At 41.6% G+C, this 11530-nt stretch overlaps 2 protein-coding genes across 2 annotated transcripts; both read left to right on the top strand.

Moving 5' to 3' along the window:
• The first annotated feature begins 1391 nt into the window (after positions 1-1391).
• LOC306980912 (uncharacterized protein) lies at positions 1392-4037 on the top strand. The gene is made up of 5 exons (XM_079580453.1): positions 1392-1476; positions 1561-2220; positions 2294-2392; positions 3775-3809; positions 3890-4037. Exons 1-5 carry the CDS (start codon positions 1425-1427, stop codon positions 4007-4009), a joined length of 966 nt encoding a protein of 321 aa, XP_079436579.1. The 5' UTR covers positions 1392-1424; the 3' UTR covers positions 4010-4037.
• Positions 4038-5921: 1884 nt separating this feature from the next.
• On the top strand, positions 5922-10085 carry LOC306980911 (uncharacterized protein). Its single transcript, XM_079580452.1, has 6 exons — positions 5922-5986; positions 6071-6730; positions 7173-7292; positions 7436-7476; positions 7987-8175; positions 9762-10085. Exons 1-5 carry the CDS (start codon positions 5935-5937, stop codon positions 8104-8106), a joined length of 993 nt encoding a protein of 330 aa, XP_079436578.1. The 5' UTR covers positions 5922-5934; the 3' UTR covers positions 8107-8175; positions 9762-10085.
• Positions 10086-11530: the final 1445 nt, after the last annotated feature.

Here is an 11530-nt window from a genome sequence, read left to right as displayed (position 1 = left end):
AACTTGTGTTTTGAACCATTTGCACATTGATTGTTTTATTATTTTGCCTTTTCCTTGTTTGCACAATATCCTGTTCATCTTTGAGAACACATTTCTTCCTGACTATTTGCGCCTCCTGAGTGTTCTCCAGAGCTGATGTAACAAGTGCATTTTGCCATCGTGAAACCAATAAAGTCATATCTTATCTTATCTTATCTTATCTTATCTTGTCGTATCTTAACTTATCTTATCTTATCTTTCAATCTTCGACAGGGACGAAGTGCAGCTCTGATGAGCCCAGAACTATGACAGAGTCGCAGAAATACCACATTTACTCTTTGGACAGTGGTGAGTCAGTGACGTTCTTGCTAAAGATCCTCTCAAATCAGTCATACTTTATCTCTTGTTGTGCTATTAAAAAGCGCAATACAGAAAAACATGAACAACAGCAGACTCCACTGCTGTGGCCAGGAGTGGACTGGCGATATGTCCTTTCTGGAAGAGCACAGAAGGGCCACTGGCTCTCGGGCCACCGGTCCGGCCTCTCACTTTACCTTACCCTTACCCCCTGGCGTAACCGAGCTTTACCCAAATCTAAAAGCATAAAATAAAAGCATCCAAAAACCAAAATGTGCTGGAAAAGCAACAAAAAAGTGACAAAAACACAACAAAATGTGACGAAAACGTGAAGACAAAGCAATGAAAAAAGAGATGAAAAAACAACAATAACATGAAAAAACACCCCGAAAAACAAGAGACGAAAACACAACGAAAAAGTGACAAAAAGCCCTGGCTGTGGCAGAGACTGAAAATGGCATTTAGAAAGATTCAGGATGTGCAAAACTGTTGGAGAGCAGGTACACATAGATTTCAGCATCTGCCTCTTCTTAGTAATGACCAGAGGAAGGAAGCTTTACAGAGGATCCGGAACATGGCAGAAACACTGCAACAAGCGTTAGAACTTCTTTTGCAAAAAAAAAAAATTGGTTCAAAGATCAAAGATGATAAGACAAAGGTGTCGGGGAGAGAGGACGATACGTCCAAGAGCTGCTTCCACTGAGAGAGAAGCAGATCTTTCCAGACAAGAGGCCACTCTTCCTCCCCATAGCTGCCGCTGAAGTGTTGGTGACAGAGAGACAGCAATTACTAAATTATACCTTGCAGGTGATATACAGTAGTTACTGCCCAATGAGTGCAGCTGCAGCCCGAGAATGTAGACATGTCTGTATTTCTAGAATAGAACACATCACTTTAGACAATTTGCTTTAACTTTGTTCCATAACGGCAGTGAATCTAACTGCCAGTGAAGGGAACAAGAGCGCCCATGACGTGTTCACTTCATTGCAAGGAGTTTCTTTATGTGAACCAATCAAACGCAAGTGTGTCTGAAAAAAGCAGAGACAGTGCTAATACTTTGCATTGTGCATGTGGCAGCCCTTAAGAAGATGAGACTATTTGAACTGCTGTTGTTCGTCGCTCTACTGCTGGCGGGTAAAGGTAAGCAATTCTCTACCATTACTGTCAGTTCCTTGTGGATGCTTCTACATAAAGTAAAGTATTATGTTGTTACTTCTTTTTTAGCTCATGAAAGGAGCCATTTCCTCTCAGCTACTGTTGGAGAGGACATTACTTTACGTTGCTCCCATAAAGATTTTTCAGAGCTCGGTGCCAGAGTTTTCTGGTACAAGCAAAGTTTAGGCGTGAAACCCACACTCGTCTCTACGAATTCAAAATTTAATAAGATCAACAGTTTGCACGGAGAGTTCAACAGCAGCAAACGCTTCACTATGGGCCGTGAGACAAATGACCTTCAAATCAAGCGTGTGGAAGTGTCCGACTCCGCGGTTTACTTGTGTCTGACCAGCGTGCTCCATGAGATAAACATCTTGGAAAGTTACACTGTGATTGTAAAGAGTTTCAACGTCCAAACAAAGGTCTACCAGCCTCCACATGCAGACGCTGAAGAAGGACGGTCAGTGATTCTAAACTGTAACATCCACACTGGGAGCTGTGGAGAACAACCCAGAGTTCACTGGTTCAAACAGTCTGAGGAGTCGTCCACAGGAGTCCTTTACAGCCACGGAGATCAGTGCGAAAGAACTACAGACCGTCCAACAAACTCCTGCGTCTACAGCCTCCCCATACACAACGTGAGCTCAGAGCAGACGGGCACCTACTACTGCGCTGTGGTCGCCTGTGGACACGTCCTGTTCGGGAACGGGACCCAGGTCAATGTAAAAGGTAAGTTATACTTTATTTCTCGATTGACTGTGTGTTCCGAAGCATCTGTATAACTCAAATTGTTGTGATATAGATTCTGCTTTGGTCCACTACGTTTTGAGTGGAGTGACTGCCTTCACCTCCAGCCTGGTCGTTGGACTCACGTTTTGCCTGTGCTTGAAAAACAACTCAGGTATTGTAAAGGGCGATTCACGCCGAGCCGACGCACTGCCGCTGTCTGGGGGCCTGGCGACTATTTGTCTGCCTTCGTCTCACCTGCTGAGAGCCACATCTGCACTGAAGCGACCTGAACCCCAGACCAAGCTCGACAGCTGCACAGTCTGCGTGCGCATTATGTCTGCGGCTTACGTTTAGCAGTAAATCGTAAACAAACGCCGCTCAAACGCTGTGTGGTGGTCATCTCTGGCGAGTGAATTGTATTTTCATTACCGTGTTGGCCTTAACGATTCTGGTTGGTGGGTGATATGTGGTGTACACTTTTCGATAGATGAGATTTATTCAATGTTCAAGTAGGATGGAACTGAATTGAGAAGATGAAAGAGTTACAGTTTTTTTTTTTTCGTATTGATGTTTAACCTCTTAACTCCTGCCTGAACCGAGAGGATCTTTTCTCTCACGTCATCAGATTTTTTTTCCAGCATTATTTTGTTGGGCATTCAACTCATTTTTGTAACTTTTTTGTAATGTTTTGTCACATTTTTGTCATTTTTTCATCATTTTTTTCATCATTTTTTTCATCATTCTTTTTATCACATTTTTGTCCAATTTTTTTGTCCAATTTTTTTGTCCAATTTTTTTGTCATTTTTTGCCACATTTCTGTCATTTTTTTGTCAATTTTTAATCACATTTTTGTCATTTTTTGTTGTTGTCACATTTTGGTCAAATTTCTGTCATTTTTTCATCATTTTTTTCATCGCATTTTTGTCATTTTTTTGTCAAATTTTTGTCATTTTTTGTCACATTTCCGTCATTTTTACGTCGATTTTTAATCAATTTTTTGTCCTTTTTTGTTATTTTTTTGTCAAATTTTTATCACATTTTTGTATTTTTTTGTCATATTTTGTCACATTTTTGTCATTTTTTCGTCCATTTTTTAATCACATTTTTATCACATTTTTGACATTTTTTTTTATCACATTTTTGTCACATTTCTGTCATTTTTTCGTCCATTTTTTATCATTTTTTTGGTCATTTTTTTGTCACATTTTGGTCATTTTTTAGTCAAATTTTTGTCATTTTTTCGACATTTTTTTGTCAATTTCTTGTGACATTTTTGTCACTTTTTCATCAATTTTTCGTCACTTTTTTGTCACATTTCCATCATTGCTTTCGTCTCAGTTTTGTTGCTATTTTCACAGCTTTTTTTCCAGAAGCTTTTGGACTGGGGTAAAGCCAAACTGGAGAACATGTGCTCGGTTCAGGTGGGAGTTAAGGGGTTAAGGGGAACATTATTGATATTATTGTGATAGTCTGGTCTGACAAAATGCGTTCTTCTCTTCTCTTCTCTGCCCTTTGGAGTATGTATCTAACTCCTCTGACTCGTTTCTTTGCAGATGCTTCCAAGAGAAATTCTACAGCGAAGATCAAGGTCTGGTTTGCATTTCAGATTGTGCTGATATTATTAATGTTCTAAATGTTCTTTACATCTTCTGTGTGTTTTTGGGTCAGGGTTTCCCCAAACTCCTCCAGTACATGGCGACGGAGCAGGTGACGAAGAGCGAAGGGCGAGAACAAAGGGACGACACCTGGACTGAATGCGTCTACTTCAGCGTGGAGCAAGAAAACTGAAACAGAGCAACAAAAAGATTTAAGATTTAAAAATAAAAAAGTGTTGTTGGACATAATCTGTAATCAGGTTGAGATGTGTGGTTCTAATCCCCAAACGTTAGGGCTTGTCTTCACAGTGTATTCATTTCACTTTAGTTATTATTTTATAAGAGTAGCTTGGGTTGTAAATTGATTGTGCTTTTTTTTTGTCCTGTGTTTTTAATAAATAAAATCCCATGAAGGCATACATGAGTTTCTCTTATAGATGCACATCACACGGCTGTCCTCCAGTTTGTCTATAAAGTTTCATTGTGCGATAAAAAGACAAAGCTACTATATCAAGGCCACTTCATCTTCCGTTTCAAACTTTACTCTTTGGTGTTTGTTTGAAGCCTGAAACTTTGCATCAACGCTTGTGGTTTGAAACAGGAAGTGATGAGAAAGGCAGACCCCCAGTCGGTCCAAGTTGTACATCAGAGCACACCCTGAATACACTTGTGAAAATGAGTCCTATAGCAGCAAGATCTAAACAAGATTACAATTGTCATTTGTTTTTGAATCTTGCAAGGCTTTTCTTTGTGTCTATAGGGCTTTACTTTTGTCTTCAGAGGTTTTCCTGCCTTTGAGAAGCAGCAGTTGTTTGTGGTTTAAACCAGGAAGTCAGAGAGTCTCAGATAGAGAGGCCACGAGCCAGTCCAACTTCAAACATGCCTAGGAAAGTAAACATTATCTGTAAATGTCAGTCCCCAAATTGGGATTTGTTTTGCTTATTTCATTCTATTCTCTTATTTTCAAGACATTGCTGCATCCTGAGGTATTATTGGCTAAGTTTCAAGTCAATCAGGCTAGTTTTACCATTTTTCAATGTGGTTCCATCTTCAAATATACATGGACCTGTGTTTCGAACCATTTGCACATTGAATATTTATATTCTTTTAGCCATTTGAAAGTTTCTTATTCACTGTGCATAATATGCCTACATTCACTATTCCTTGTTTGCACATTATCCTGTTCGTCTTTCTTCCTGTTTGACTATTTGCACCTCCTGAGTGTTCTCCAGAGCTACACGTGAATTTCTCCCATTCTGAGATCAATAAATTCCTATCTTGTTGTGCTATTCAAAATCACGGTGCAGAAGAGCATGAACATCAGCAGAATCCACCCCTGTGGCAGAGCCTGAAAAATGGCGTGTAGAAAGACTCAGGATGTGCAAAACTGTTGGAGAGCAGGTGCCCAGGTTTCAGCATCTGCCTCTTCTTGGTAATGACCAGCGGGCGGAAGTTTTCCAGAGGAAACACTGCAAAAAGAGTTAGAACTGCTTTTGAAAATATTTGCAGTCATGAGAGCTGTGTCTCTTTTAAAGCTCAAAGATAAGACAAAAGTGTAGGGGAGAGAGGACGATACGTCCAAGAGCTGGTTTCATTGGACACATCAACTGCTCTGGAGAATCTTCTTAAAGACTTTCAATCAGGGTCAACAACACCTCAGCAGAGGAGGGACTGAGAAAGAAGCAGATCTTTACAGACAAGAGGCCACTCTTCCTCTCAACAGCTGCCCGCTGAAGTGCTGTCAAGAAAGCCACAGCATTTACCTCTCACATGCAGCTATTTCTAAATACCTTGCTATGTCAGTGGAAAGTGAGTGGGTCTTGTTGCTGCCCAATGAGCACAGCTGCAGCCCGAGAATGTAGACATGCCTATATTAACATCACTTTCGAAAATGTGGTTAATAGTTACCTGCCAATGAAAGGTATATAATGTCTTTTAATGTTGTTGCTCCATAACGGCAGTGAATCTATCTGCCAGTGAAGGGAACAAGAGCGCCCATGACGTGTTCACTTCATTGCAAGGAGTCTCTTTATATGAACCAATCAAACGCAAGCTTGACTGGAAAAAGCAGAGACAGTATCAATACTTTGCATTGTGCATGTGGCAGCCCTTAAGAAGATGAGACCATTTGAACTGCTGTTGTTCGTCGCTCTTCTGCTGGCGGGTAAAGGTAAGTAATTCTCTACCATTACTGTCAGTTCCTTGTGGATGCTTCTACATAAAGTAAAGTGTTATGTTGTTACTTCTTTTATAGCTCAAGAAAGGAGCCATTTCCTCTCAGCTACTGTTGGAGAGGACATTACTTTATGTTGCTCCCATAAAGATTTTTCAGAGCTCGGTGCCAGAGTTTTCTGGTACAAGCAAAGTTTAGGCGTGAAACCCACACTCGTCTCTACGAATTCAAAATATCACAATATCAACAGTTTGCACGGGGAGTTCAACAGCAGCAAACGCTTCACTATGGGCCGTGAGACAAATGACCTTCAAATCAAGCGTGTGGAAGTGTCCGACTCCGCGGTTTACCTGTGTCTGACCAGCGTGCTCCATGAGATAAACATCTTGGAAAGTTATACTGTGATTGTAAAGAGTTTCAACATCGAAACAAAGGTCTACCAGCCTCCTCATGCAGACGCTGAAGAAGGACGGTCAGTGATTCTAAACTGTAGCGTCCACACTGGGAGCTGTGGAGAACAACCCAGAGTTCACTGGTTCAAACAGTCTGAGGAGTCGTCCACAGGAGTCCTTTACAGCCACGGAGATCAGTGCGAAAGAACTACAGACCGTCCAACAAACTCCTGCATCTACAGCCTCCCCATACACAACATGAGCTCAGAGCAGACGGGCACCTACTACTGCGCTGTGGCCGCCTGTGGACACGTCCTGTTCGGGAACGGGACCAAGGTCATGATAAAAGGTAAGTTACAATTATAGAAAAACAACCATTCTTTTGTCATTTTAATTAAATGTTTGGAACGGCAAACTAGCATCTACTCCTCACAGACTGGAAATGGTGAGCTTTTTGGTAGTGGGTCGTGGGAACTTCCATGTTTGAAAAGGGCAGTGGGGTGGGAGAGGGCCCAATGGAAGGAACTGGACGGTCATCACTTCAAAATTCCCATGTTCGCAAGTCGATTTCATTGGGGGAGGAATGCCTTCGGGGGAAAACGGGGAATGTGTCCAAAAGAAAGAAAAGGAGGGACAGACCAGGACCGTTACAACACCTGCAAATGCTGAACGAGTTTGTTCTGCAGCTTTCTTTGGCGTGTCCGGGACACTGTCGAACCCTAACCCTGTCAACCAAGATCGATCTCAGTGGGTTACTTGAGAGCAGCCTGACTCGTGTTCTGGTCTTGCAGAAGGACAACACTACAGTATCTACGTCCTGAGTGGAGCGTTGGCGTTCTGCTTGGTCCTGGTTGTGGTCTTGGGGGTCTCGCTCTGCACAATGAAGAAGAAATACCACAGTCTTTCCGCAGGTAAAGATCTAGTAGTGATATAAACCCTGAAACTCAGTGGCTTATTCTGTGATCAAAGTGTCTCTCAGCCTGACATTCACTACTGCATGTCTGACTGGTTTCCTGCTTGGTCTCTGTGATTGGAACTAAACTTTGCATTGCAGAATTGAAAAGCCAATATGGATCGTCTGCTGGGAATAGAGCGGTGAGTCCTTTTGAACTGTTTTCTGCTACTTTAAGACGAGGCATGGCAGGTGAAAACATAGATTTTTTCCTCGAGATGACACTATAGTCCTTTCTGGGAGAAACTCGCTGCGAAAAACCGAGAAATATACTAGTTTATGTGCAGATGTTGCAAAATATTTAGGGCCAGTTTTCTCCAAATTAGGTTCACTTCGGTACACTTTTTTATATGAACACATAAAATGACTGAAAACTTGCAATACATTTGATTCTCATATTTATATCAGAATCAGTATTGTTCAGGAAAAATTGATATCTCCAAATGTAATCTTTGTCCCTATTCACCTGCAGCGTCTTGCCTTAATATCACGGTTTGCTCAAAGTTTAGCCATCATTTATTCAGGCTTTCCACACATTTTAGTCATGTTTTAGTTTATTCAAAATTTCAGACTTAATCCTGGTTGTACAAGGAAAGAAAAAAAAGGAGTCATTTGTGAACCCTTGCACCTGACCTCTCTTTGATCTTCTTTAGCAACAAGACCAAGAAGTGGACTCCCTGAACTATGCTGCCTTAAACATCCACCCTGCGTCCAGGAGACAGAGAGTCACTGACCACACTGACTGCCTGTACTCCAGTGTCCAGCAGGACTGAACATGGACACGTCTAAACAGAATAGATGATCCTACTGTAAATGTTTTAGACTCTTGACTCCTTGTTGAGGTAATGTTCTGTCAACTCTTTCCACTGTTACAACAGAACCATCCCCTAATGTCAGTATTCTGTGTAGTGGCATCGAGCTGCTTTTCCATGTAGAAGGAAGTCGACTTTTTTGAGCTGTTATCCGTGTTATAATGCTTTAGTTTAGAGCATATAGAGCCTGCCCTGACCAAAGCCATACACCAGGGGTAGGCAACGTCAGGCCCGAGGGCCAAATCCGGCCCTTCAGCACAGCACCTTTGGCCCTCAAAATGATTTTGAGAAACATTATCACACAAATCAGTGAGTACTTTTAACAATATTAGAGTTAAATGGGAGAAAAAATGATATAAATACTCTCAATACACCCAATTAGGTCATATATTATGTACAACACTGGTGTGGGAAGTGCACTGGAAAAAGAATCATCGTTTTAAGGGAGAAATGACATACATCGACTTGAATTAAGAAATTAAATCTAAGATTTGAGTAGATTTGTTCTGGTTTTAGATGAGATAAAACATCTAATAGTCGTTATTCTCTTAATTCAGATAATTTTGTGTCATTTCAAGTGAAAAACAATTATTTGTCTGATTTCAAGTGGGTTTTATTCTTGTTCCATTGGCGCTATAGCATTTGTATCTTGGATTGGTTCAATCCGACTGAAATTCAACATTTATTCAAGCAATTTTAAGTCATTTATCTCATGTAAGATGGTCATTTTTCCAGTGTTGTGCTTTACTTTGGGCTAATAATCATCAGCTTCGGCCCTCGGTCTATTTACAATAAAGAAAATCGTCCCTCCGCCAAGAAAACTTGCCTTCCCCTGGCATACACGTACGTCTCTTTGACAGAGAGAGTGGAATATTGTATTGTATTACTGTATGACTAACAGAGGCATAGCATAGACATAGCTTGCCATTAGGCAGTTGCTTGGGGCCCCAACAGTCAAGGGCCCCGATGAACTGGCACATTATCTCTTACCTCTCAGAAAACACTTGCTCTAATCAGTGCTGCAGTTACACTGCCTCTCTGGCCTTTTCACAGCCCTCCTGCTGCAGCTTTAGTGAGTCATGGTTCGATAATGTAAACTTGTAAACTTTTTACTCATGGATAAGACAGCGCTGTTCTTCTAACTGGCTTCTTTACATTGAAGGGATTTAACTTGTTTTTGGGGCTTCTTTTCTCACACCTCCATAACTTCGTAGTGAGTTTTGCCATTTCGTTTCCCAACTCTACAGATGATTTAATCTAATAGCCATGCTGAAATAAGCATCATTTTTCAAGCTACAGTTTGAAGGTTTTTTTATTATCTAAATCCAGTTCAATTTTTTCCTTATAAACAGCTAATTCACAAACTAAGCAAGATCCAAAATCTATCCATTTTCGTCCACTTGTCCGTCACCGGGTGGTGGGGGCCCCCATGGCTCCTCCTGCAGGTGGTGGGTCCACAGAATGGTTCTCACCTGTTGGCCTGTTGGTCTCTCATAAGGGGCTTCTGAACCGCTCTTTGTCTGACCCGTCACCTAGGACCTGTTTGCCCTGGGAGACCCTACCAGGAGCACGAAGCCCCCAACATTTCATTCTTTTTTTTTTGCCTTCACCTGCAGCTCTAACCTACTGTTCACAGAGAGCGCTACAGTTTTCTTTCTGGCATCAAGCTCATAGACTTCTCGACTTCTCATCTGCGTGTTTGGTCATTGCACGTCTCCTTTGAAGCCCCCGTTGCACCACTTTGCAGATTTCCTGTTCCAAAACCGCCGCAGGCGACAGAAGCAGCGGTTCTGAAGAGGTCGATCGTAAGAAGGGGACTATAAAAAGATGTGAGTACAGTGGTGACAGTAACCACAGGAGCTTTCTCTGAGCTTCATGTGGAGCTCTCACAGACAGACAGAACTGAGAGAGAAGCTACAAAACAAGCATCGTTTCAAAAGTCACGCAGGATTGGAACCACTGGATCATTTGCCAATATTTTGACCAGAGGATTTCATATTCTTTTGCTTTTCATTTACTTCTTTTCAATTGAGGAAAAGAGGCCTCATCCTCCTGGCCATGTAAATAATCATCATATAACCTCTGTGCCCCACCAACATGTTGGTGACGTGTTTAATGTTTATTCATTTATATTTATTCACAATGGGAAAAGCATTTCACGTTATGTTACAGTTTTTCATTATTTTGTATTATTTTCTTTATTTAAATCCAGTCTGGAAAACATAAATGAACTCCCTGCTACTAAACACAAACCCAGCGGTCCCAAGAAAGAAACATTACACAAAGCTGTGGCGCCCTCTACAGGGGGACCTCGGAGTACACACACTCGCTCCATGTGTCGTCTCTCTGGACTTCGGGACGACTTGTTTTTTCCGGTCGTGGCGCAGCGTAGAAGATTTTCCCCGGAGCCGGCTTCATCTGCTAATATAGACAGTATTTATGAGGAAGAATACATCACATGTTATACTTTTTCACATATTAAAGATTTGTGGATTATATGTTTGAAAAAAAAAAAAACTTTACCCGAGGGGATGATCGTGGAGTGGTACCTGTACCTGCACAAAAAAACAGTTACTGGATAAAAATATCTGTAAAATCAAATATTTCTCTACCTCCTACATCTGCTTTTCATTGCAGACGTGCACAGAGGATTTACAACATTTAAAAAAAAATGATTATTTCATAACTTAAAGGGGGGGTATTATGCAAAATCGACTTTTTCAAGCTTTACATCATGTTATTCTGTCATTCCCTCATTAAAAACATGACTGAAGTGTTGCCTTGGCACATTCACGTATTTTTGAGTAATCTGTAAAAACTCTGATGGCGGCCATTTTAGGGATAGCTTTGCCTGAGTCCTCCTAGGAACGCCCCCACCTCCTGGAGACGCCTCCGAGCTTTCGTCACCAGCCGAGTAACCAACCACTGCTCCTCAGCAGAACCCCCTCCCCACTGATGCCACAGACAGCGTGTGGAGGGGGCGTGTCGGAAAGGGTCAGAGGTTCTTAAAGCAGTACTAAGTATCTCTTCCCCCTAGAGGCCATAAGCGCAATTGCAGGTGTAGTAGCAAGCTACGATTTTTAATTTTTTTAATTGTCTTGGAGAGTAAATACTACGCTGGCAGGAAAGGCGAAGAGAGAGAGGGTTACTGTGCATCCAATTATACAATGAAAATATTTTTTTTCACTCAAACTTGGCTGTAAATACTGTTTAAAGTGACGTTATCCCACAGTTAGCTTTGCCCGTTAGCTTCTTCTTCGTGATTCCATTAGTGTGTATTGCTTTCTCCAGGCCGGTGGCAGTCAAGTTGCAAACATGGTTTTCTGGCCAGAGACACCAGGGGGAGATGAAAGACCCTCCAATCATCCCATAAACACTTGTATTA

The sequence above is a fragment of the Gobius niger genome (assembly GCF_951799975.1).
Source record: "Gobius niger genome assembly, chromosome: 21".
Classification (NCBI taxonomy): Eukaryota; Metazoa; Chordata; class Actinopteri; order Gobiiformes; family Gobiidae; genus Gobius; species Gobius niger.
Note: the sequence above shows the minus strand (reverse complement) of the source record. Positions and strands in the feature narration are given on the sequence as shown.

What these genes read in the sequence shown, in the direction of transcription:
- LOC306980912 (XM_079580453.1), top strand. Translation starts at nt 1,425, where the DNA reads ATGAGACTATTTGAACTGCTGTTGTTCGTCGCTCTACTGCTGGCGGGT. An exon ending in GACCCAGGTCAATGTAAAAG is followed by an intron (nt 2,221 to 2,293) that starts GTAAGTTATACT and finishes GTTGTGATATAG; the next exon opens with ATTCTGCTTTGGTCCACTAC. An exon ending in ATTCTACAGCGAAGATCAAG is followed by an intron (nt 3,810 to 3,889) that starts GTCTGGTTTGCA and finishes TTTTTGGGTCAG; the next exon opens with GGTTTCCCCAAACTCCTCCA.
- LOC306980911 (XM_079580452.1), top strand. Translation starts at nt 5,935, where the DNA reads ATGAGACCATTTGAACTGCTGTTGTTCGTCGCTCTTCTGCTGGCGGGT. An exon ending in TCTTCTGCTGGCGGGTAAAG is followed by an intron (nt 5,987 to 6,070) that starts GTAAGTAATTCT and finishes CTTCTTTTATAG; the next exon opens with CTCAAGAAAGGAGCCATTTC. An exon ending in CGTCTGCTGGGAATAGAGCG is followed by an intron (nt 7,477 to 7,986) that starts GTGAGTCCTTTT and finishes GATCTTCTTTAG; the next exon opens with CAACAAGACCAAGAAGTGGA.